The sequence below is a fragment of the Pseudoliparis swirei genome, chromosome 2 (assembly GCF_029220125.1).
Source record: "Pseudoliparis swirei isolate HS2019 ecotype Mariana Trench chromosome 2, NWPU_hadal_v1, whole genome shotgun sequence".
Lineage (NCBI taxonomy): Eukaryota > Metazoa > Chordata > Actinopteri > Perciformes > Liparidae > Pseudoliparis > Pseudoliparis swirei.
This window is the reverse complement of record NC_079389.1, coordinates 6077605-6104158: the sequence shown is the minus strand read 5'-3', so window position 1 is coordinate 6104158 and position 26554 is coordinate 6077605. Positions and strand designations below refer to the sequence as shown.

The 26554-nt window shown below is 43.8% G+C and overlaps 2 protein-coding genes across 3 annotated transcripts; both read right to left on the bottom strand.

Moving 5' to 3' along the window:
* Window positions 1-2948: 2948 nt before the first annotated feature.
* On the bottom strand, window positions 2949-18886 carry kpna3 (karyopherin alpha 3 (importin alpha 4)). 2 transcript variants are annotated; one of them, XM_056432789.1, is made up of 17 exons: window positions 18751-18886; window positions 16271-16315; window positions 12634-12723; window positions 11249-11278; window positions 11100-11152; window positions 10910-11005; window positions 9713-9798; window positions 8816-8902; window positions 8553-8722; window positions 8267-8311; window positions 8020-8151; window positions 7741-7869; window positions 7170-7274; window positions 6836-6907; window positions 6060-6222; window positions 5799-5893; window positions 2949-5721 (listed from the first exon to the last, which is right to left on the bottom strand). In XM_056432789.1, the coding sequence occupies exons 1-17, from the start codon at window positions 18817-18819 to the stop codon at window positions 5623-5625; spliced, it is 1566 nt and encodes a 521-aa protein (XP_056288764.1). In that variant the 5' UTR covers window positions 18820-18886; the 3' UTR covers window positions 2949-5622. The 2 variants fall into 2 exon arrangements, with proteins under 2 accessions (XP_056288764.1, XP_056288772.1); XM_056432797.1 differs by lacking the exon at window positions 18751-18886 and adding an exon at window positions 18131-18184.
* A 189-nt stretch (window positions 18887-19075) lies between these two features.
* On the bottom strand, window positions 19076-25654 carry spryd7b (SPRY domain containing 7b). Its single transcript, XM_056429131.1, has 5 exons — window positions 25520-25654; window positions 24658-24774; window positions 23740-23906; window positions 22109-22211; window positions 19076-20199 (listed from the first exon to the last, which is right to left on the bottom strand). The coding sequence occupies exons 1-5, from the start codon at window positions 25641-25643 to the stop codon at window positions 20102-20104; spliced, it is 609 nt and encodes a 202-aa protein (XP_056285106.1). The 5' UTR covers window positions 25644-25654; the 3' UTR covers window positions 19076-20101.
* Window positions 25655-26554: the final 900 nt, after the last annotated feature.

Here is a 26554-nt window from a genome sequence, read left to right as displayed (position 1 = left end):
TGCAGCTAAGAAAACCTCATTTTAGGAAATATGCATATTTTCGTTCTTGCCACGAGTTTGATGGGAAGATTTAAACCACGAACGGACTACGAACACATTTCCTTTTCAACCAATTCAAGAGCCTCTTTTTGTGAGTTTTAACCCTGACAAATAGAAGAAGGCTGCTGTGTAACAGCTGGATGACGACACGTTGCAGAATGAGTCGACTGCTCGAAGCGCAGCAGCGTCCTCAGCGCTGAGCTCAGGGGGGTCAGCGACGGCTGTGATTGGCCCTTGGAGGCCTGAGGTGGTCCGTGGGACTCAGCCAAAGCTGAATCACGTGTCGTTACAGGAGGTTTGGAACAGATTCCCACACTCACTTCTCCTGAGTCACAGCCATCGAGTGGTGAGAGCCACAGGTGACCTCTGACCTTCCTATTGAGCAGGTTGGCAGAGACGAGTGCTGGAGCTGCTCCTTGGTTGGTTGTCCCATTTCCTAGTTGGCTGTATCCGTTATGACCTCCGTCTGAAACGCACAGAAACAAAGATAACTCACTACGCTGCAGCACTTTCTAATCCATCTGCGGAGGGGGGGGGGGGGGGGGGATTAAGGGTTGTGTGCAGTTACCCACCGTAGCCAGCAGGACGTGGGGTCCACTGCCGTAGCTCAGGCTGACCGCCTTCCCCCCGCTCAGCGAGTCCAGCTTCTTGACCCAAATTCAAATTACGCTTTTCAAAAATTTCTAATTTATTCAAATGCTTTTCTGCAGCCAACTCTTAAATCATCATTGTTGAAGCTGCGTTATACTTTTGGGCCACTAACTACAAAGAGCCAATCACTTGATGGTCACATAGATGCATCAGTATGATACATAGTTATAGATTAAACTACCCAACAGTGTGTACATTAGCTAAAGTGAGGTCCCTCTTGTCCAGCTTTGATGTTAAAATGCAACTTTAAATACGGTAGAAATACTTTAAATAACACTAATCAAATAAATTCAAATACGACGTTGCCTTATTTTTGCATTATTGTAAGCTTGTGTACACTTCCAAATTATTTCACGTCCCCACACAAACAAAGTACGAAGTGTGGACTGATGGTTGTGGTTGGAGAGGAGCCGGTTTGCTTCCTAGGCACTGCCTTAATCAAAATGCCATTGAGCAAGCGGCCAGACCCCCCAACTTCTCCTCGTTCGCTGTCTCTTTATACGAGGATGGATCAAATTAAGCAGGATTTCACTTGATTAAAGCACAACGCATTACCTTTTTTCACAAACTAAAAGCACGACGGAATAAACATACGAGTAGTCCTCAGCCATCTGCCTTTACCCAATCAGACTTTTGAGGCCACTGTATGAAGAAATATAGATGTAAACTCACTTGAAAGTCATTTATCTAACAGGAACTGTGCGCGTCGATGTGTCTCGTTTCCAGCATCAGGAGTCGTCTGTGTATTTATTTGAGGATGGACGTTCACCCACACATGCTTTACCCACTCACTGAGACTGTTATTATGGGGTGAAAACAGCGTATGAACCCACACGGCTTCCGTCGTTTCTTATTAATGGCAATTGAGTTAACACCGAGGCTTTAAAAAAAAAAAGCACAGCAAACACGGACTTAGTGAGCTGACCCAGACCGGTGTTACGGTTTAACAGGCGACCGTGTTAACTGGCGACTTTTCGCGTAACGTATAGCTGTTCTCGTGAATGCGCTTGGTTTAATTGTTTTGAACCCCTCTCATATACATATACTAAACAAATTGTGCAGCGACGTGTTCTCTTACTATTTTCAAAAGTTGTCTAACTACGACAAAAACGGACACGTTGGTTCAAAGTCACCAGTTAACACGGTCGCTTCTTAAACCGTAACACCGGAAAAAGCAAAGAAAATAGCCTGGAAGAAAACAGATTTCAAACAACCGTCAAAGCTACAGAAGAACAATACGCACGTCTCCGTTAAACCCACCTGTTAAAATGAGTTCCGGTTCTGGTGTCGTTAACGGTTCCGGACCAACGGTTTTCACCGGCCCGCAAAACATAAGTGATTAAAAGACCAAAGTAATCGATTGCGGAAAGAGCTCAGACTCGATGGACCATTCTGAATCCAGTCCACGAGGCTGTGGAAGGACCGTTTCTACCACATTTCAATCGAGTATGTTCGGTTGTCCATTCAGTAGCTGTTTTGGAGGTTTTTATTTTAAATTCTATATTGTCATATAGTTTAAAAAAAGACTTCTAATCCATGTTGGACGTTTAAAGTGATGAATTCAATGAATGGAACTTCAAATCTTAACTCCGAGTTCATCTCATGTAATAACATCCAGCCTCGGGTTAGCCGTGTTAGTTGGAGGTAATTCAATAACACGCACATTTATTTCAAATGCCACACTGTATAGGCATCAAATCAGCAATTAAAGTTAGATTCTTATGAAACGGGAGCTAATGATTAGATAAAAAACCAGGAGCTGCCATTACATTTTATTTTATTGCATACAATATTGCATGCGATTAAAGATGCAACCAATCAAATTGCTGCAGCAAAAACCGGAAAAATTTGCAATTTCCAAATTCATTGCACAGAGATGTTTGTAACCTAATCTTTAGCACCACATTTGCCAGAGTGACCTGTGCAGCGTAATATACCCAGGTTGCCAGGTAGACTAAAGCATCACCTGATGAAAAACAAGAGCCGCACAGCAAATGACGTTATTAGATGCTCATAGATCTCACCAGAAATGTAAAGGACGTGCCACAGAAGGGGAAAGGTGCTTAGCATGTCTGTTAGACGAGATAAGATCAATTGTCACCTCACCCATGGAGAAGAGAAAGCAAACTCAAGAGGGAAAAGGAGTTCCTCCTACTCGCATAAATACTGGGAAACCATCCTCCCTAAAAGCTTCGTTCACATTCCCACAGCTTGAAGTCGACTCATCGTATGTGTGAATCACAACACTTGAACGCACGGAGGATCCAACAGCAAGTTTATTTTGGTTAGGATCAGAAACACAGATCATGTCCTGAGGGTGAGACGAGGAGATGATATCAAAAACCTCTTACTGAAATATGGCAATGGTGATGTGTGGCGTTCAGGGGCGTCGGGGTAAATGAGTGGGAGGAAATGTATGTTACAATGTTGGGTGAATTTAAACGGGAGGGGAGCAGTCACTCTCAGAGAGAGCAGCATTGAGCGTTCCCATGGCAAAGTCCAAACGACAGGGAGGCCACATTACCGCCGCTCCCGCTTCAAAATTCTCCAGTTGCTCAAAGAATTGTTTCTATTCAATAAAACCTAGTTTTAGTTGAAATGAAAAACAAAAAGGCACGATGATTTTCAACTCAATCTTGTCTTTAATATGCACAAGAGTTGAACGCATCAATGAGCCACCTTAAAGAGAGAAATTCAATCTAAAATTTATAAAAAGATATAAACAATCAGAGGCCAAAACGCTGTCTGTTGCTTTTCTCCTATTATTTCATTTAAAACAACTTTTCATTAGCAAGTAAAAATCTTGCAACAAACATAAGCTTGTATCCAATTCAGATACAAGGCGACGAAATTGTAAATCTTTAAAGTGGCTCGGTCTAGTCTGCTAGTTCATGACTGTACACCCTCTATCGTTTTGTTCAGTAATAAACAGCGAGTCCCAAAAACAAGCCTGGGCTGCTCATAACAACCCCACCCAATATGTTACCCCCCCCCCCCTGTTCTGACCCCCTCAGTAGTAAGCAGCCAACCAGAGGATCATAAAGTCTTCCGGGTCAGGGTTCAAAGTTTGGCACCGAGAACCCGAAACCAACTGGGACGGCAGCTCAGAAACAGCCCGTCACCACTACGGAGAGAGAGAGAGAGAGAAACAGCCTGTTCCAATTCATCAGCATGTCATCACAATACATATGCAAGTCAAAAGTAAAAACATTGAAACAAAAAGAAATATTGCTTCAACAACAAAAACAAAAACAACCCTCCCCAGCCATCCGTGACAGTCCGGTTATCGTCCATCCAATGACTGTCAGCTGCAGCAGCTTTGTACAGGCTTTATGTAAATATATTCATATATTCATCAGACGGCAAGGAGAGATTCACATCAGTTTTTTTTAATACAATTATTCAAATTGAGTGATGACATGTGACCTCTTCATCGAAAAGTAGCCGAGTACTGTAATCGGGACGCGTCCTCGTTATACAGGTCTAGTCTTCGATGGGCCGACGGTCCCTTTCTGCAGGCAGACATCACGAGGCCTTCTCAGACGTGTGCATAAGACTGAAGAAAAGTACCAAATTAAAAATGGACATATGCAAGTTCCACTGAAGGGAAAAAGTTGAAACATGAATCCCAAAATAGCTGTCGAGCGAGAGAGAATTCCAAATCATTAAAATAAGCTCAAGGTCAGATAGGTCATTTGGGTCGATTTTAGCGTGACGTTTTTTTTTGTTTTACCCCCCCTCTCCTAATTTTCACATTACAGGGGAGTCTCAAGCGAGCGCTTCAGCGGCTCACAGGACCGACGCTGCACCAGTGGATGTCCCGCCGAGGCCGACGTGTTCCTCTTCTCGGAAGTCTCTTCAAAAAATTAATTAAAAAAAGTCGCCTCCTCCCGTGACGGGTGTTCACATTCGTAAAAACTAAATCGTCGCCGCTCTGCCGAGCCAGAAGCCGTGAGCAGGTTTTACAGTCGTAGCTTTTGAAAGAAATAATAATTATGGCGTTTTCTTCACATTTGTTATGATTTCTTTTGTTTTTTAAACAAACCCGTAAATTTGATAATTCAGTAGATGTCACATAAAAATAATAATTTAAAAAGTGACATCAGAGTCCACGGAGTCCTCTTTTGCCCCCCCCCCCCCCCCCCACCCCACACACACACCTCCTCCAGCTGCCCCAGGACTCTCCTGAGAGGGCAGCGGGGGTACTCATGGCTAAGCTCAGGGATCAACTCTTTAAAACGGGGTGAGAGGGGTGTTGGGGTGCCCAGCCGCCGTGAATCTGTGGGACCAAAGTGTGTCACCGTGTGTACTTGTGTGTGTGTGTGTGTGTGTGTGTGTACGCCAGTGTGCGTGTGCGCATGGGTGAAGTAACACCAGAGGACCATCCAGGGGAGGGAAAGCACAAAAGTAAACCACAAACAAACAGCAGTATTTCTTCCCCATAAGTGATACGATGGCTTCTAACAGAAGTATGCACACAAACTCTAAGTGTCAAACAGTGTGTACGTGTGTGTGTGTGTGTGTTTGTGTCGGAAAATGCTCTTTGTGTGTGAGTCTTTGTGAAGACTTGACATTTGGCAAATAAATCCTGCCACGAAGGCCTTTTCCTTCCTTCTGGTTTTATTTCTGTGTGATATTTAGACGCCGCGCCGGCAGAGAGCAGAACCGCCCTCCTGGTGCCGGTGGCCAGATGCTGATGGTGCCCGTTGGACTCCCGTGCAGGGTGTACGGTGAAGGATGACCATTAACAAACAAAAACAACAACAAAAAACACCCCGCAGTGCAGAGGTGGGTAAATCCTTCCGTGGTGAGTTTCCATGTTGAAGTGATGCCAAGTAAATCCTTCGGTACCAGGTTGGAGGAGAGATGGATGAATGTCTGGGGTGATGACAGAGTACCCGTGCAGCTGGTCGAAGCAAACATCCTGGCTTTTTAGAAATTAAACTCCTTCGTTTGCATGTTGGAAGCGGGGTCAAAGTTGAAGGTCCCTTCTTGAGTGGAGTCAGGGATCAAGCTGGGATCTTCATCAATCTGGAAACAAAGGACACATTGTGTGAGATCACAGCGGAGCAGGAGAAACACAACAAGATGGCTGCTGGTGAACTTACATCTTCTCCTGAAAAGTACTGATCGATAATCTCAAAGGCTAGTTTGTAGATATCCTCGTTCTCGTGCTGCTGCAGGTTTTCAATCTTCTCCAAACCTGAAAAAACAAAACAATGACGTCATTTGACCGCTCAGTGAAAACATGAAAACTGCAGGAACACATCGGCTCAATCGTGTAATCAAGAAGGCAAAATATGCACTCGGTTGCCAGATGAGACACAGAACGCGAAATCGCAAAAACGTGACGCGAGGAAACCACGGACCTCCACACTCCTCGATGATCTCTGCGATGGTGCTGGCTTCGTCCCCCGCCATGATGAGGATGTTCTTCAGGCCGTCCAGGACAACCTGCACCACCTGGGAGTCTTTCACCGACAGCAGTTTACAGAAGGGAGGGATTACGTTCTGCTCCACCAGGAACTCCACCTACACAAAGCCACACATACCACATCCATACTTGATTACAACACGGGCACATGGTTACAAGTGGGGCACACGCCTTGTGAAGGCAGTACAACATCAACGCCACATAGTTTCATCCTTCAAGAACGGGGACAGGTATGAATTGGTGAGGTTAACATTTGACTTACTGCTATGGAACAGGGTTCTTACACATTTTGACCAATGGATTTTCAGGACTTTTCCATAACTTTAAACCAAATTTCCATGACCAAATTGAAATCTCAGTATAAACATGAACAATTTTGAAAATGTTGCGTATTGAGAGCGTATGCTGGCTTATATTTTGAGCGTCTTTCTTTAAAAAAACATCTTAATTATTCCAAACTCGGCGTGAATGAACATGTGATTATAACAAATGTCCATGACTTTTCCAAAACTTTTATGATTCAAGTTTTTTCCATGACTTTTCCAAGCCTGGAAATGACCATTTTCAAATTCCAGGACTTTTCCAGGTTTTCCATGAACGTACGAACCCTGATGGAATATGATACGACATGCTACATCGGGGTTTTCTGCAGGTTAAATAAAAACAAATTAGCAGTGGATGAATTCAAACGAGCTCCAAAGTACAGCTCACCTGGTCTTTCCTCCCACTGATGGTGAGGTTGCTGATGGCCCACGCCGCCTCCTTCTGTGTACCAAAGTCACCCTGCGGAGAGACAGGCTGTCACCGAGACGTGCACATCGACGGTCTTTACCAAAGCAGCACAACGCCGACGGTCGACGCCACGTCTGAATTCAGTGTTCGAGGCATTCCTTCAAGAGTTGTTTTGCTTCTCCGGCTCCAAAACGTGAAAACGTGTAAATGCAACTAAATACTCCCAAATGATGAGATTGAGAACCATCGATATAAAGAATGGAGAAGATAAAGCCTCCGGGATTTGTTCGCCGTTCTTCCACCGAGCACAAACCTTGGCCAGTTGGTGAATAATCATGGGAATCAGTCCAGCATCGATCACAGCCTGGACCTGCTGCTGGTTCCCAGCTGTGATGTTGGAAAGGAACCAGACCGCTTCCTGTAAACAGATGAATCAAAAAAGCTCAGAACCAGCTCCATATCTCTCACACACACAGATTATCTTCCAAGTGGCATTTTTTTTCTTCATTGGGCGAATAAACATGGAATACAGATCGATGTCGTATTGCTATTTTTTAATTCGCTTTGTAACTCCAGTGTTATCCTCTAATTCCATACGTCTTTTACACTTGACTGTGGATATAATCTGTCTACATCTTCATTACTATTAAATCAGCGTGCTCCCATTCAATAAGGGTAAAACAATAATTATATGCATATATATATATATGCATATATGCATATATATATATACACACACACATATATACACACAGACATAAATGTCATGAACCTCACTGCAAATTGACACCGTAGACACGTTAACTCCCATTTCCACACTAAGCCATAAGAAACTGGGAGACTTACTAAAGAACAAACCAGCATGATGGTTGTGGTTGTGGTACCTTGTTAATCTTTTCTTTGGGGTGCGTCAGCAGGTTGGGGAAGTGCGACAGGACGTCACAGTTGAGCACAACCTGTGTCTGCTCGTCTGTCCCCGTCACGATGTTACCCACCGCCCTCAGAGCTGCCGTCTGGAGTTCAAAGACAAAGGAAACACTTCTTTTTCTCTGTCTTTTTACTTGAAATTACTTTGCCGATTAATTCATGGAAGAGGAAAGTTTCATTTTAGTGTAGATTAAGCCAAAGACGAATTAATTGAAATCAATAAAACAAAGTCCTACCTGAACTTTGACCTCCTGGTGGCTGAGGAGAGGCACAAGAAACGGAACGACTCCAGAATCAATGACCATTTGGATCTGCTCGTTGCCCCCGTCCGTCAGATAGGACAGAGCCCACACCGTGTCGACGAGGATCTACACACGCAGACACACAACACTCGTAAAACAGCACAAAGGGGATTTCTCTGTACAATCGATGCAAATCTGTAAAGACAAAATGACAACGCCCCCCCTTCGCTCCGATACTTACATTTATGTCGGTGTGGTATATTAGCACACAGAGGGCGGGCAAAATCTGTGGGGAAAGAAAAGTTGGTAGTGAGTGGGCTGCATGTAGGCAGAGGAATAGATGAGATCAGATGAAGGTTAAAAAAACTGGGTGAAAAGACAACAACAACAAAAAGAAAAGAGAATTGTTGTCAAATCCAGACTTCAAATGTGACACGAGGCGCTGGTAGGTCAGACATTCCCCTGGAGGAGAGCCGGCTGCAGAGACGGCCGAGCAACACATCCATCCATCGTGCACAAACGCCCACCTCTTGCACAGTTTCCATCGGGGGCGGTGGGTCCTTGTTGCGGCAGAGGTTAACAATGACCCAGGTGACGTTGCGGAGGAAGGTGATAGGGATGGATGGGTTGATGAAGGACAGCAGGGGCTTCACCACGCCCAGGTTGATGACATAATCCCTGCACTGTGGCCCATCACCTGGGCAGGCAAGGGGCAGAGGTCAACACGACTCTGAACGGTATTCACACACACGCATAAACAAATACACTTCAACTAAAAGATGCCGCTTACCTATAATATTTCCTAAAGCCCAAACAGCCTGTTCACATACGTTCTGGTGGGGAGAGTGTAGCAGTCGCAGGAACAGGGGCACTGCGTCTGGACACACAAGCATCAACGCGTCTCTAACGTGTCCATGGGGACGGATTGTCAATATCAAAAGGAAATAAATGGGTCATTTGCTCAGACAACAACAAAAAACACAAATCCATGACTGTCACAAGTCCTAAAAAAAACTTGCAGAGGAAAGTTGTCACAATTAAAGGATTTCTTCCTTTGCCTCATTAAACCTCTTTAATGACATCGTCACGACTCCCCTGTTAGTTGTGTTGCACCTCTTTAGGCGGGACAGGTCTACCTCACTCCTCCTCACTTATTTATCACCTCACTCCTTTCCCAGAATATCCACCAAAGATTAAGTTAAACTTGGGCTAGGATACATTATCCTACAACATGGAAGTTAGACCAAACTTAAGAAAATATCTGATGGAGAATTGTCATATAGATGCTAAAATATATGTTCTACATAGATGTATCAATGACATAGTGTGTACTTTGATTTAAAAAATTGCATACAATTCATATTAAAACACTTTTTTATCTTTCATATTGTTTTTAATCTGTTATATATATTTTAAGGTAAGTTTTAACTAACTGGAGGAGTCCATTAAATCCAATGAAAGAATTGCCACGACTGCTTGTGATGCGTCAGCATTCATGTGATTAGAGGTGTTACAGAGACAGTCATGTGGGCTCTGGTTCAAAAAGATGATTCAGTTATCTAATAAACACAATCCTAAAAAATGACTGGCTGCGTCATTGAGTGAAAAACAAAACACGCCAGCTCGGCAGATTTCAGACAGCGTATAAACACAGACGGCAGGGAGACAGAATTCGGGGTCAACTTACTGGATTTAACCACAGCCTGAGTCTGCGCTGATGTCCCAGAGGCGATGTTGGTCAGAGCCCAAGCGGCCTCAAACTGGAGAGAGGGGCTGCGGGACAAAACAAAAGCAAACCGGTTAATAAACAAGTCAAAGGCAGATAGAAAGCTCATTTGGTTTCCACAAAAGAGTGGGAAAGGAAAGAGAGGGATAGTTATATTGATGTTAATCTTCCTGAATTCCCAGCTGCCATTATGTGTTCCAGCCCCCTCCCTTCCGATCCTTTCATGCTCGTCTTTTTTTGGCCTCCGAGTACCAAACGGGCTTTCGCAAGCAGCGAGTCTCACAGCCATTTTAATCAAAAGCGTGTTTCATATCAGGTCACAGCAAAGTTTTTCATTATTACAACAACAAAAAGATTCATCACCACTATCTAATATAAAATCCTGGTGGAAACAGTCCGAGTGGTAAAAAAAATTCATAAGCGGTCGAGAGATCTAGCGCCGCTGTTCTCAAAAGGAAAAACTATCATGACATGAATTAAAAAATAAATTATGCAACACAAAATATTAGAAATCACACAATCGCAGATGATCCTCTCACCACCCACCAGACAAATGCTAATAAATCACGGCAGAGGGTGTCAAGTGTCTTCGTTCCACTGAACATTTGACCGTGATTTCCGACCGGCGTCTCAAGCGTCGGCATCAGCGATGAAAAACAGTAAACGGGGTGCGGTGTGATGTAACCAGCCACCGTGGCCAGAACAGTTGGACTTCCAGGGGCTCATCTACATGCTGTACTTTGCATTGTGGTTATGTAATCAGGCTGAGCTGGCTTGCTCGGCTGCCATAATGCTGGGGCAACGTACGAGACAAGTACTTGCGCTTGATGGAGGAACAGGGTTTAAAACTGCATTGGGACGTCAGAAACACCAGCAATGTCCAATATATAAGACGGCCCTTCATGCTAACTAGCTGCTATTGTTTGCCATTGTTTGTTGTTTACACCTTCTTCCTTACAAATACTTCCACCACAACTATTTACTCCCCCCCCCCCCCCTCAGTGAACACAAGGTCCTGGGAATTGGGGAACTCAGCGAGACAGGAATGCCGTTATATTTGGCTCGGCCTGGACGAAGGGGACCGGCAAAATGTCTTGCTTGCTTGCTTCCACACCCACCCCCACCCCCCCCACACACACACACATTGGGAAGACTTACTTGTCGTCCCTTTCCAGGCATTTGACTAAGATGGGCAGGATCCCAGACTTTATCAAGTCGTCGATGGGAGGGTTTCTGTCACTCGAGAGCAGTTTTCTGACAAAGAGCAGGAACAAGAAATCCTCAAGAACTTTCCGTAGAATGATGTTGTAACCAGTTGCCGTCTGTGTGTGTTCTTTGAGTCCCTCACCTGGCGGCCTGGACGGCACTGAGCTGGACAAGTGCGTTATCACTGGTCGCGTTCTGCAGAGACAAGGAGCGAAGGCCATGAGCAACAGCTTAGGAGCCATGGTTGGCACATTTGAGGAGCACATTATGAACAGAGGACTGGACTCTCACCTGTAAGATGGCATCAAGCGTCACGTTTTGCTGAACAAAGAGAGATGTAGAGGAATATTAGCACGGTGAGAGTCTGCTATATAGGTATTTCATCATCAAAGGGTAAAAAGTGGCAACTGGAAAAATGGGCAATAAACGTGCATATCCCTCACGTATTTAAGGGGTTTGTGTTACAAATACAAATGTTGGATCTAATTCTGCTCAAATATCATTTCCACAAAGTAAAATGACATTATTATATTGTGAAAAACATGAGCCGATGTTCCAGATACTTTTGCAGCATCACAAACAAAAACAGCGTCGCCGACCCTTGTTGAACAACACTTCACATAATAAGTTAAACTTGATGTAGACGTGCTTTTTCTTCACGAGTCTACATTGTGGCCTGAGCAGCTTTCCCCACCGCAGCTTGATGCGCGTCATGAAAATTAGCAATATGCAAAATGATTGGTGGCCGTCGAACGAATGAAGGAAATTCCAATGAGCTGCCCCCTCCCTCTTCCCTGCAGACTCTGAAGGTGCAACAGAAGTTACACCCCACTTCCAGGTTCGCTTGTTTCAGCATCAAGTGATAGTTTTGATTAAACAACATCTGTCTACTCATGGACGCCATTTAGCATCATTTCATCAGTTAATCTACTTAAAGTATATAGTCAAAAGTCAAGAGTTTTGGAGCTACATACATCATATTGCATAATGCGACACTCTTCCCACATACATAGTAAACTATATCGAGGAGCTACAACACTGAATGATATTATAGCAACAACAGAGAGATACCACAGACTTGGGTAGATTTCTAAATTGCCTACTCTCCAGTAAATACGAATAATTTGAGGATTGTTGTTTTACACGCATTACAAAACATATCTTTACAAATTAAATTAACTCGCGGCTCATCAGGTAGCTGTTTGTAGAGCCTCTAAACGTAGCTTAAGTTGGCAGAGGGAGTTTACCCCAGTCGTCGTGGAATTGGAGACTAAATTGATTTCCGACCTTTTGAAGATCAATTGAAAATGCAATCCATGACAACTGGGTAAACTCCATCTCCGTGACGAGTGTGTGACAGGATAGAAAGCTCTAGAACACTAAATTAGCCTCGTGGTGAGATGGCTTTTTGTCAACCATAACAACACAAAAATGCACCGATATGAAAAGATGAATATATATATATATTCCCCGTGAAAACAGAACTTTCCCTGAAGACGCATTTTATCTTTACTGAAGCAGCTGTCATTTCTAGTGTGTTATCAATCACACGCAGCTTGAATTAAATACACTGCCCACTTGATAACTCATCTGTTATCCAGAAAGCCCAGTCTCCCTAAATCTATCACGCTCCAGCACAGGCGCACACACACACACACACACACACACACACTTACTCCTTTGAAGTCCGAGTCGACGTCAGAGTCTTCCAGACTCTGCTCCTGCGGGACATTTCTCTTCTTCAGTAGATGTTCATCTCGTTTGTTCTGACAAGAAGAAAGAAAAGAAAAAAAGATAGCAAAGGCAATGAGGAGATGATGGAAGTGTTCATTAATGCATTTATTAATTTGTAAAGTGACAGAGAATCTAGGCCTACCTCAAAAACTAGTATTCCCCCTCAACTTTGACTTCATGGAATGTAGCCTACATGTTATAAATCCAGGCTGGACCAGATAGCAAACACACACACTCACATCTTTGAGGGACACTGACCCTTCATCCTCTGACCTGCTCGCCATGCATCCATTCAGCATGGAAACAAGACGACACATGCGCACACAGACGGGGAGAGAGACCCGCGCGCCCCATCAATAAACGGGGCATCGGTCGGAGGAGATTCCCTTGCATCGGGCCGACGTGCGTCACCGATGACTAATGAGCTGGTGCAGTGCTCCTCGCTGCTCCGATCCAGCTAAAAAAGGAACGTGCTAGACTTGAGGCCACCTCGGGATTTCATAGCGATGACGTTTCTCCGTCTCGACTTCCCCGCCTCTGTCCGAACGTCTGCCGACGGCGGCGCTGCTCCCCGTGCTGGTTCACCTCTGTTCTCAGACCCTCTGTGAAAGTGCAACGCTTCAGGGGATTGTTCATCGTCAGACGGCCGCAATACACGACACGCGAGTGAATCTGTGCGCCGTCTCACGTGGCGTGTTTACACGCCACCGTTTTCTTCACAGCCCGTCACTTTTGTGTCAAAAACACATTTTCACGGAGAAAAAAAAAAAAAGGTTCACGTCAAGTCCCCGGAACCAGAGGGCTTCCTCTTCCACAACCTGCATCTTACTTTGCTCCTCCAGGACACCAACGGGGAGCAGCTTCAAATCATATGACTCAACAGTGACGTGCATCTTCACTGGCCTCACGATTTTACAAGTTACAATTTCGACTGTCAACGATTCAAATGCACAAATTCTCGATGATCTCGATGCATTTATTGCATTCTCAATTTTCTAAATGACTACAAGGCTACTTTCTTACCAATTTATGCGAGCAGGCAAATCATACGAACTCAAAAAAATCTGACTCGAGTTTAAAATAAAAAAAGTGCCATCTTTTCAATTCCAGTACCTGTGTGAGCCATTACAAACAAGGCTCAACATAAATCCTTCTGCAGTGCTTTACAAGTGCGCTGTAATCTATGAAAGTGTGTTTTTCACATAGCAGCACAAACCCAGCTGACAGGAAAGCTCTTCAACTCCTGGTTACTTGGTTTAAAGTCTCTACATCTGCAAGCACGTTCTTTAAAGCCCAACCTGGTTAACAAAGAGCAGCTAATATTGGTAGCGAGAGCAACGAGTAAGCGGACTGAGGCGTGTCGTCACTAATTCTCGCACACAAAGTGTGTGAGTGTGTGTGTGAGTGTGTTCCGCCCTTTGTGAACCAGAGCAGAGGAAAGAAGAGAAAAAGGTGTGAAAGTAAAGGACAGCAAAACGCAGTAAACACTCAGAGCTGAAATGAAACCAAACTCCCAATTCTGTCACTGCATTGATGCAGAATGGCCCAGGTACGCACCGCGCCTTAGAAACCTCGATAACAGCCGATACAGATAAGACACGTGGGTGAAATGGATGAGTCAACGGATGAGGGAACACCAAGACTAACATGTGGCCTTTGTAATGTATATCACCCTGAAGCCAAACTGACAGGGTTCTTGCTGTATTTTTAAATAAAGTTGTTATTTTTTTTAGGAAAAAAGGTTGTAGTTGTGCTTGCTCTTCTTGTTAACAGATATCACATTCAAACATTAAAAAAAACGTGAGCCAGGCTAACATGTGACTTATCTATTCATCTGGTAAAAAAACTAAATCAGCCTCCAAATAAATATTTTAAGCTTGTTTGTGTACAGAAAATGTATTTAGAACAGCGATATATATATACCACACTCTTTCTCCAAGTGACTGATAATGAAGCAAATCACATGCTGACGTCTAGGTTAAACTCCTGATGACTTTAGTGGCTCGTTTGAATAAAAGAAATCCTGATTATACGCACCAAGATGGCATTAATATCGAACATGACTTGTACCAGACGTTAGGCTTTGTGACGATGATTCATTGCCAAGAATACACACTCGAACTATGTGAAGAAACCTACAATGTTCCGCTTTTTAGATGTAAACACCGCCTATAATCGTATAGTCCTTATTGAAGGCCCAAACACACAGAATGCGTCTGATACACACATTTTAAAGAAGTCCACCTGTTGTTTTATTTGGCCGAAGACGCACCATAAGCGTGACGAGGCAGGTGGCTTCGACATTTCTCCTCCAACCTTGTTTTGGAGTGTCAAATGAGGAGCTGGCGAACAGAAGCTGGTTCTCTGCAGCCGCAGTCCCCGTTTGGAAAGAGCCAAACGGAATCAAAAGCTATGGATTTTTATCTCGTGGATTTTTATTTTTTTAAAGAAATACATTATTCATGAGTCATTAGTAATACTGTCGCATATGAAAAACGTTGCCAGCAGTAGGTCACATCAGCTATTACTACAAATTCCATTTGTCACTTGACGTACGACCAAGAAACGTGGCCGTCGGTTTGGTGAGCTCTCTGCCAGGCCTCGACCGCACTCAGCGAGAGATGGATTTACAAGATTAGGGAAGCTTCCCTCTGCAACACCACTGTGAGTGTTTTTGTAGTTACCAACAACAGAACGATACGTCGTCTGTCCAGTGGATAGCATGATGCCAATTACACATTATGCAGTTTCATTTTCATCCATATATCAATATTTGATTCTTATCCAATTGTATTTTTTAACTAGGACCTTCATTATTTAGGTAACGTTTAATAGATTAGGTTCTGTCATGTGCAAAAGTGTTGCCTAAACAACAACCTTTTCCTAGATTTCTGCTGATACTGTGGTGTTCTGTGCGTTTAGGCCTTAAAAAGGACCACAAGAATAAAAGATGTCACATGCACAAACTCCACATTGTACAATGTCTTTTAAAAAGTATGTGCCCCTTTGTTCATGTTGTGCTCCAACAATCAACCCAGAAAATAGCACGACATCAAAAAAGGGTAGCTTTTGTTTCCCTTCCAATTCCTGTGCTGGAACTATGAGCACAAATCACGACAACCTGGTGAAAGCCTGATCCTGGCCCAGATTCTGTTGCAGGGAAACCTCATTTGAGAACCTACTGTGTGTTGGCCAAATTGAATACATGCAGAGTAGAAGTCCTTGTACCCCATTTAAGCCAATTCTAACATTTACCTGTAAAAACAAGTTATTTAACTAACTGTGACAAACCATTTCAATCAGAATACACGGCCCAAAAAGCTCTTTTACATAATTAAATTACAGAAATAAATCCATCAATCAGACAGTTTGACTTAAGGGTCAAGAAATATTATTCATAAACGGTGAGACTTGCCAGGTGCAGTAAACATGCCCAACTCTGTACTTATTTGCAGTTTTTAGCCATTTCTCAAGTCCAACTCAACTGGTCGAGGTTTGAGAAAGATGCACAATGCTTCGAAAGAGTGGTTGGTTGGTGTGTGTGTGTGTGTGTGTGTGTTATTGTAGATCTTTTCTTACCTTTCTCAACTCAACAGTCACCTCATTTCGATGTCTTCTCATAGTCTGTACCAACAAAATTAAAAGAAAGAAAGAAAATAAGTTTACCTTTTTTTTTTTTACACATTTAAAATATTCAACCAGTTGAAAATGCAGTGGAAAATATGGATAAAGTTACCTAACAATTCATCAAATATATTTTTAGATGAGACACACAACATGTTGGGATCTTATAAACATTTTAAATGGACAAAACTATAACAAAATGGGGCAGGTAGACTGACTTATTTTCCATATTAGACATAAATGTGAGCGAAACCTAAATGCAGACACCACCACCAACACATTTGAAAGCAAGAGATCACAAAAACAACTTTAAAAAAACAGTACAGGCAAGGAAAGACTGTCTATTGGGTTTGCAAATCATCCTGAATAGCTTGGACTACGATCTTGTGACTGTTTGAAGAGGTTCATGTTGCTTTCCTAAATAGCCTCTCATGTAATCTGGGGCAGTCATAACTCAGGAGGCTGTGGAGAAGAGGTGTCTCCCTAACACTCCCAAACAACAATGCTACTGCATTGACCTAAAAACTAAAATGTCCCTTAAAACTAACAGACAGCAGAATATCAAAAATAATAAATCAGCCAGCTTGTTGTCTAGAGGAATGAATGCAGTCCAATTCACTTTAACTGACTTTACTTGCCTAATGTGGTTGGTTGCTGTACCCAAAATATGAACTGTTCCAAAACAAAGAATACATGCCAATAAAGACTAAATGGCTGAAGCCCATAGAGGCACATAACAATAAATCAAACTTAATGAAACCAACAATTCTACAAGACAGATATGATATTTGAGGGTAAAATGCTCGACCAACCCAAGCCATGAACACATTCTATATTATATGGTGGAAAAGAAAGGAGCTTATGGCCTGCGACATGCAAGACTTTACTGCTTTGCCATTCAAAGCTGCTCCTACCGATGTCAGAAATGAAGAGCAATCCGTTATGCCTGACCTAAATAAATAAAACCCAAACTAGCATGTTCTCTCACCATCTGACATTTAAAATCATGCACAGGCTCTGAAGGAGAGCCAGGTCAGACATCCAAGACGCCTGAAAGAGCTTCAGGAATGTCCCTGGCAAACATCTGTCTGTCATAGTAGCCATGTGCTTGTTCCACTGACTCCACGTTTCAAAACAACCACCTATGTCAGTTATTTTAAGCATTTGAAGGTGAAAAGGCATCCTGACAGATTTCAAAGGGCCATTTTCAACACACTGTTGAGTGATTGTTGGTAAAGGCTCAACGTATAAACACATAACTCATGATGTAACTATATGGTATATCCTAGATATGCGTTACTTTGAGCGATCCAACACGGTTAGCTTCCTTCATCGTGTCTTGTCTGATCACAGCGTTTGAGAATTGGTTTGGTCATCATAATAAATGAGAATTACACACACATGCTGTCAAAACACTGTTAAAATCGTGTTGGCCTTAATGTGAGATGAATTGTGCCGCAACAGTGATGGTTTCACTGCATCGTGCTACATTTGACAGGTGCATCGTGCACTGGGGGTGCTTCCTCGTCCGAGGACACGACGCGACTTGGCGGCGAAGTGAAACAACAAACGTGCTTCACCTTTACGTTCGCAATGTCAAGTTAAAAAGTGTAACGACCGAGAAATCAGCCAAATAACATTATACCCTGAAACAAAAAGTCGAATTAATAATACTAACTGCGGATAGAGTCGACCAAAACGGTACATTCGTGCCCGTAAATGGTGTCAGTTGGTCGGTTTTCCCCACCGAAGCGGACCGTAAGGTCACCGCATCGTGACCGGAGAGAGGTCCGCTCGCGGCTCGGTTTAGCTCACCTGGCTCCACGACGCGCGAGCTGCCTGACAGCGAGCTAACAAGGAGGGGCGGTGTTTGGTTTGGGTGGGTGTGGACCGGTCGTTGTATTTCAACCTAAAACTAGCTTCACCGAGGACTACACATGTGTATGCGCCGCTCCAAAGCCGGCGTCGGTCGTCACTGAAAGCCAACGGCTTGTTAAAAACACAGCGCACACGCCGGTTAACGGGTGCCGGTCGGGCCCAGTCGCGCTCGCGACCGGCGTCCGTCCGACTAGCTAGCCGACGCTAGCTAGCTGGCAGTGACAGCTAGCGTCATTCTCAGAATGTAAACGGTCCGAATGGGATGTTACCGACTCTTTACACACACTACCTGTCGGATAGTGGGAACCCAGCGGGCACTACACTCGCTTCACTGCGGGGGAGGAGGGAGGGGGTTGATGGGGATTCTCCGTGAACGAGACAGGCCGGTGGACACTTTTGATGGCGAAATCTTTACGAGAGCTTACGTACTAGCTAGATAGCTAGCTGGCAGGTGCAGCCGGGCTCCCCGACGAGGCCCGCGGACTAACTAACGTCGTTTTCATTGCACCGCCGACTCGGTTCATCTCGTTTACGCTCGCGTCGGCGTGTCAGCTCACCTCGACATCGCGCCCTTTGTTTTTAAAGCTCTTGATGCGGTGGTTTTCCAAGCCGGCGTTTTCTGCCATGGCTGTATTGGGGTTTTAGCTCAATTAGCTCCGGCTGTCGGGATCTCCTCCGTGAGAGACGAGGCACCGCAGCTCCTGTGCTGCTGCTGCTGCTGCTGGCTCCGGAGAGGGGCGGGGGCGTACCAGCTCGCCGAGTGAGGGGAGGAGTTACTGCGGTTTCCAAGGCTTCCTCGAGCAGTAATAATACATTCACCTTTGACTTGTTGGCCTCAACAGGCGGGATGAAGATGGCACAGAACGGGACTCGGACCAAAGCTTTGCCTCCAAACACACACACACGTTTAATTACTTAACAGTATTTGAATTTGCTTGTACAACAACCAGCATTAGTGCAAATAAAGATAAGCATGTTTGGAATATTTAAGTGCCACACTTCCAACAGCAGATATGTCATGTCCATACAACAACAACAAATATCCTGTCAGAGACAGCCAGCACCGGCTCTGGTGACATTTGGATATTTAGGACAAAATACATCAGGGGAGAGAAGAGTGGGTTAATCTAAAATGGCTGTTCATAGAAGTCATTTAGAAATCAAGACAATACATATTAATGTGGGCCATTTAACAAGAAATGCTTTCACTTTGTATAACATTTTTAAGCGCCATCACCTCAGTGAACACTCAACCTGTCTATCCCCTGGACTACTGCTAGAATTTAAAATGATAACAGTGACATGAATTTAAGAAGTGTTGCAATATCCCCACTTTAAAGCCAATTTCTAAATCAAAGAAAGGCAACATACAAGTGAACGGGATATTGTCGACCGACGTTTCAGTAACGCCAGCTGAACGACATATCACTTTGGTCTGTGACTCACATAAATACAAATAAATATAGGGTGTATGCTTAGATGTCATGTCAGTATGGCATTTGGGAGAGAATAATCAAAAACAAATGTATATAGCAATGTCAATGAAACATGGCTTCTGATCCTGAAAGAAATGAGGGAACCGTTTACCATTACATCCATTATCTGGCGTCTACACACAGACTGAGAATGTAAGCAGCAATAGAAAGCGTCTCAGCTAATACGAGGGGGATTACCACCGACACAATGTAATGCTTTAGACAGTCAACCATCAGCATCGTCATCGCCGACCATTAATCAGACATCCCGACTCCAACGTACTCCAACGTCGATCCAGACAATCAGTAGAGAGTAATCAGGAGGGGGCAAAGCAAAAGGTATTCAATCAAGATCAAACGGAAGTGTCACAGAGGTCGCTATGAGATATCGGGGAGGGAGACGACGCAGAGGGGCTGAGGCCGAAGTGCTCCTTTAGAAGATTTGTTGCTCGAAGAGGATCTTCTCAAATCCGTGTGGAGCGGTGTGATAGAAATCACTAAACTGGCAGTCTAAGATGGCACTGTCATCCACTGGAACAAAAGAGGGGAAAGAATGAGCACAAGACATTGTTTACACGATCACCTCAAAAACTGCTTCTTTTTTGACGTGAAAAGGAAAATAGTTTGACAGCATCTCTGGTATTGCGTAGAACCCAGTAAGCCAGTATTTCTCTGAATTTAACGCAAATACAAAGAGTCAGATATTCAAACCCAACATGTTCTTGAAGTTGCAGTTAGTCGGCCCCATTGTGCGTCCACAGTGTAGAAAGCCAAACACCACTGGCTTCAAATAGATGAAAAAATGTGACCCATTCGACATTTAAGATACTATATTTTATAGTTAAAATCAGCCCTTTTGATACGGATGAAGTATATTTTTAAATTGAACCGATGACACAGACGAGCAAACAATCCAAAGGTTTCTTTGTTTGTTCTGCAAAGTTATCTGCTCTGCAGAAATAAGCCGGGTGTCTTGTGACAGCAGCTATTGGAACATAATCTCTCCGCACACAACGTTGCTTCAAACTGAAAATGGGTTATAAATCTGTCGTCGGGTAGAGACGCAGCATCCCCTCGAGGCCCGGCTCTCTCCCAAGAACAACTGGCCAGCAACTCACCCTGATCTGGTGTTGTTGTCCAGTTGTTAACCTGAGGCTCCGTAAAAACTACTGCACATGCCAAACTTATACTTTCTATGTTTTATCGTCTTGTATTGTTTGGCACAGAGAGAGGGTGAGCCTTTAATGTGTAAATCTGTTAATCTTGCATGTTTATGCGTTTATGCAAGAATAAATGGTCAAAGCGCATATTTGTTTAAATAAAATAAATAATTATGTTACACTATGCAACATAATTATTTTTGGACGTCACAGAGTTTTCTCTCCGTGTTTAATCCCTCAGGGTTTCCCGAGATTACCCACATGGTCCTAAAGCCACTAGAGTGCTGTTGAACAAACAGGAAGTGGAGATCCAATGCAAAGCCAAAACCTCTACTGGAAATCTATTTTTTTTTACATTTAAATAAAAAACAAAGAGGGGTAACAAAGCACCACAATGATAGAATAATCTATATTTTATGGCAGCATCCGTATTCAGAAATGCACATTTGGGATTATAATATCGTGACTACGTCGTAATATGATAATTCCAGAGGAGAGTTCATATAAATACTGATAAATAAATAAATAGTGAATGTGCCCTTTCGACATAGATTATATTACTGCAAACATGCAACACATCAGCAAAACATTTTTTTTGTTTTATATAAGAGAATATATGTTCTTATTATATAGCGATTGTATAAATGAAAACATCCAGACTGACTTTCTGATCACATGGATATATCGAGCCCAGAAATATTAGAAGTGCTTTCCACCAGAGGGTGTTTACACCAAGCAGTTGACAAATGAGTCACGAGTGTTGCTGTGGGACAGAAACGGGCGAGGCAACGCACCGAAACGCCTTCACGGTTACTTCCCAACAGAAAATCGAGAGTGGATTACTCAGACAAACTAAACATTGACCTGGAGAAGGGTTTGGGTTTGGGAGAAGACACTTTACATGTTACATTCATACACTCTAGACCCAGCTACGAGGAGCAATTCAGGGTTAACTGTCTTGCTCAATCGACTAGGGCGGGGATTGAACCACCAACCCCCTGATTGTAAGACAAAAAATAACAACTAAGAGTGGGTTACATTTTATATATGTATGAAACTATATGTAATATGACAATAAAACACGGTTTTCATTCATTAGTCGCAAATGAGCAGTGCAATACCACCCTCTAGTGGCATAACATGGTAACTACATTAATGGGATTTCCGAGGGAGCAGTAAAGATCACATACATTTTAATTGGAGAATTTGACCAAAAATTATCACAGGATTAAAAAGCCATAGTAAACTAATCAGCATATGGAGCCAACCAATAAACTCACCATAAACAACGGGGTAAACAGTGCCCCGGATCCCTGAGGCGGGGCAGTGCATGTTCTTTCCATTCAGATATAAATTCAGCTCCACATGGTCGTACGTGATGCCCTGAGGAACACAAACAGAACTTGAATGAATATGATAACACATTGAACATGACGAGATTATCGAAAAGATACCGTCATACGGGTAGTCTGGTAACTTTGTAAATATTAATATATATAAAAAGATAAGCGTCACATTTTAGCACAAGCCAAGAGGAGCAGCAAATATCTATAATAATAATAATAATAATACATCAAATTTCTATAGCGCTTTTCATAGTACTCAAAGACGCTTTACAACACATCATTTAAAAAATCTAGTGTGTGTATTTTTTTTGTATCCCACAATATCCTCCGCTTTCTTCTTTCCCGCAGTTTCACTTGAGCTTTAATTATTAGTTCATAAAGATGGTCAATGGTTCTTCATTCACAAAATGGGACATAAAAACAACTTATGAACACATTACATTAGTCCTCTGCACTGTGTTCTGAAAATATGGGTTTAATAGTGGGGTTTTTCCCGGTTCCAAGACTATTCTTGCTCCATAACCTTGCTGGCTACTCACGAGGTACAACTCAACTTTAAACAACTCAGTTTTAAAGATGGTACTGACAATCTCTTTGCTCAGCTGTGTTATTAAAGTAAAAACTGTCATAAACTAGAGGGAGGGCCTCTATTTATGAGAATGTAGTTAATAGTTATCTTTATTTTAATAATATGCTAAATGAGCCCAAAAAGCATCACAAATGTCGTGAAGTAGATCATGAGAATTTCACTGGATTATATTCACGTACAGTTGTTCATACATCCTCTATAATATAATACAATATAATATAATAGCAGCAAAGGAAAAGCAATGATTAAACCGTCATCCCTATATTTATGCGGTGATGGCGCTGTTTTACTAAATGACAGACTGGATTAAATGAATCAGACTGCTTGTGAAAATACCTGGTGTTGTGAGAAAAATTGATTTTCTTAAATTTCTAAAAATGCAGAGTTTACAGTGTAGTACGTTCCTCTGTATTCACATCTTCGCTGTATCATCTGAGGGTCTCAAACCTAAGGATATCCAGCCCACACTGGACCAAGCATTACAATGACACTATATGTCAGAGTCAGACAGCTGCCATAACAAATATTTTAAGTGTATATATATATATATTCTGTGGGTATCACCAGACATCCAGGCCCACCTGCCCCAGCAGGCCTCTGGCAGTTGAAGGGGTTGCTTAAACTCCTGTAAACACGCACCATCTACACTCACATTGCTGGTGTAAGACCCTGAGAAGTGTGTACAGACTAAAATGGTTAAAAAGTAAAGTAAGAGAGATCTCAGCAGCAATTAATGAGCAATATACCTGACGAGACATCGCTTGAGCACCCGTGTCAGACAGTCGAACCCTTCCAGTTCATTCATAATATTAGTGTCTACGCCTGTCAGTTCTCATGTATCTGACCAGATGCCAGAGAAGAGGACACAGTTCTTCACTTCCAACTCCACAAGCAACCGGCAACACTTCAGTCTTTCAAAGATCGGGTCATTAAATTTGGATTCAGCATCAAGTAAAGTAATAAAAGTTGCTCTTACCACGATGTCACCCTCCTGAGGGAGGCTGTTGGCGGGCAGGCGATTCTTCTCTTCATTATTGTGGTACACAGACCCATCGTGCCTCAGGACCAGGCTGTTTGTGTCTCTGCCCATAGGCACTTGATTAAGATTCACCTTCTGTGTAGCCACACCGAGCCCCCACACACCTGGAACACAAAGGGTCTGGAGTCGAGAGTATCCTGACCAACTGCATCACTGTGTGGGGCGGAAGCTGAACAGACTCCAGCAGGAAAGCCCTGCAGCGCATAGTGAAGGCAGCTGGAAGGATCATGGGTGCCTCACTCCCCCCCCTCCCATCCTTGCAGGACATATACAACACCCGCCTCACCCGCAAAGCGACCTCGATTGTGAGTGACCCCTGCCACCCCTCACACGGTCTCTTCAGCCTCCTGCCCTCTGGGAGGAGATACCGGAGCCTCCGGGCTCACACCGCCAGGCTGTCCAACAGCTTCATCCACCAGGCTGTCAGGAAGCTGAACTCTCTCCCCATCCTCCCACTCCGTCCTCTTTCAGACTCACATGTCTGAATGCTGCTAGTTCCATTCATGTTGTCTATATGTTTACATGTTCTTTTACTATTTTTGCACTTTATGTTGTCTATGCACTTTATGTTGTCTATATGTTGCACAATTCACTTTATGTTGCACAATTCAATTCACTTTATGTTGGACAGAAGAGAAACGTAATTTCAATCTTCTGTATGTTTGCACATATGAAAAATTGACAAATAAAACTGACTTTGACTTTGAGTGTACAGCATGCAGTCACAAGACGGCACCGCTACTAAAAACTGCAGCGTGTCAGTATCAATAACTCCCACTAGTAAAGCACCGGGAAATGTCAAAAGTCAAGGCAGCAGCGGTATGGAGACAAGTTGGTCGCCGGACCAGCTCTTACCAGTGGACTGGATCTTAAACTCAAAATAGCTTTTGTTCTGGTGCAGAGGAGCGTTGGCCAGACAGCCTCCAGTGCCACATATCCTCCGGCCGCTCTTCACTATGACAACATCTGTGCCTGTAAAAACAAAAAAAGGTAGTTAGACATCTTGTTGGGAAAAAACACACACACAAATGAAATTAAAACAATTATAATTAGGCAACCATTCTGAAAATGGATCAACCGGTTGTTAAATTAAATTATTTAGTCTATTAGACGCTCGTCACTTCTTTCCTGCAGCCCAAGATGAAACTTTAATTTGAATAACCTCCAGGTGCCATTTGGAAATCAAACTGACATTACTCAGAATGAATAGAAGTGTTGTAAGATTATGTTCTATAATCTGATTTTCAGTTGCACAATCTTGGTTTAATGTCGATTAATATTGCTTTTTCTTAACTGAGGTAAATCACCCCCCTCAACTCATTAAGGTAGGTTTTTCTCTCTCCAAATCCTCCATGCTTGAAATCGACAGTGAATAATTAGAAATGTTAATTCGGATAGCTGTCACTAGAGTATTTGGAGTTTAGTTACAGGAGCCAACGTGACGCGGGCAAATGTCACGAGCCTGCCGGAAGTAAGATTACATTAAAAGGAGGGCGTTAAAACACAAAGATACACCGCTCAAAGCTCCCAAAAGCACGTTGAGCTGCAAAGGTTACAACACTACGATCGGTTAGCTCGGCTTATGCTAACAGCGGAAGTAGCGAACCATCATGACACACACACACACACACACATGCGCGCGCACAACGGACACGGCGCGTGTCAACGTCCACAGCCAGACAGCAGCCGTGGCAACCAGAGAGACAGACTCGCTCACCCATGTGGTGGGTGTCTAACTGCACAATGGGCATTTCTTTGAGGGGAATGTGCCCCGATCCGCCATCCCCGCAGCAGCCGAGACAACACGTAAACATCGCGGCCATTCTTCCTCCCGGTAACATCCGGAAACAAAGTCGCGCGCGCCGGTCGGAACCAAAGAGCGCTCGGCGTCAAAACGTCAGGTTGCGCGCGCACACAACAGCGACACGCGGCGGCAGAGGCGGGTACTGCATCAGCCCCGTGCCACCCGACTGTATCCAATCACAGAGGCTAAGATAGGCAGTTGCTCCTGATGGCATGGAAACAAGGGAAGAAAATCAAGGTCAAAATGTCCACACGTGACTAAGTAACTATTGGGTATCGCTGTTACATAACCACAAGTGAGATGAAACTGTTACATACAAATAAAAAAAATGGTTATGGCAATTGGTGATGCCCTTTAAGAGATTGACATCCCCAGAGGCTGACATATAGAGATGATACACTGTTGATAGGCTGTTGTTCCTGAGAGCTTCAAGATGTCCACCATTGTGCCTGTCCCCAAACACCCCAAGGTAACCTGCCTGAATGACTGGAGACCCGTAGCCCTCACCTCGATTGTCAGTAAATGCTTCGAGAGGTTGGTCAAGGACTTCATTTGTTCCATGTTGCCTGCCACGCTGGACCCATGGCAATTTGCATATCGTCAAAACAGATCCACCGACGACGCAATTGCCATGGCACTTCACACCGCCCTTTCCCACCTGGAGGGGAGGAACTGTTGTGTGCGAATGCTGGTTGTGGACTACAGCTCAGCGTTCAACACTATTGTTCCCGCCAAGCTCGACACCAAGCTCAGAGGTCTAGGCCTGCACTCTACCATGTGCAGCTGGATACTGGACTTCCTGTCGGGCCGCCGCCAGGTGGTGAGGATGGGCGGTACCACCTCAGAGCCGCTGACCCTCAACACGGGAGCCCCTCAGGGATGCGTGTTGAGCCTCTCCTCTACTCCCTGTACACCCACGACTGCACGGCCATGCACAGCTCCAACGTC

What these genes read in the sequence shown, in the direction of transcription:
- spryd7b (XM_056429131.1), bottom strand. Translation starts at nt 25,643, where the DNA reads ATGTTACCGGGAGGAAGAATGGCCGCGATGTTTACGTGTTGTCTCGGC. An exon ending in GTTTAAGATCCAGTCCACTG is followed by an intron (nt 23,907 to 24,657) that starts GTAAGAGCTGGT and finishes TTTGTGTTCCAG; the next exon opens with GTGTGTGGGGGCTCGGTGTG. An exon ending in CTCAGGAGGGTGACATCGTG is followed by an intron (nt 22,212 to 23,739) that starts GTAAGAGCAACT and finishes TGTGTTCCTCAG; the next exon opens with GGCATCACGTACGACCATGT.
- kpna3 (XM_056432789.1), bottom strand. Translation starts at nt 18,819, where the DNA reads ATGGCAGAAAACGCCGGCTTGGAAAACCACCGCATCAAGAGCTTTAAA. An exon ending in CGATGGAAACTGTGCAAGAG is followed by an intron (nt 8,312 to 8,552) that starts GTGGGCGTTTGT and finishes CTTTCCCCACAG; the next exon opens with ATTTTGCCCGCCCTCTGTGT. An exon ending in CCAAAGAAAAGATTAACAAG is followed by an intron (nt 7,275 to 7,740) that starts GTACCACAACCA and finishes ATCTGTTTACAG; the next exon opens with GAAGCGGTCTGGTTCCTTTC.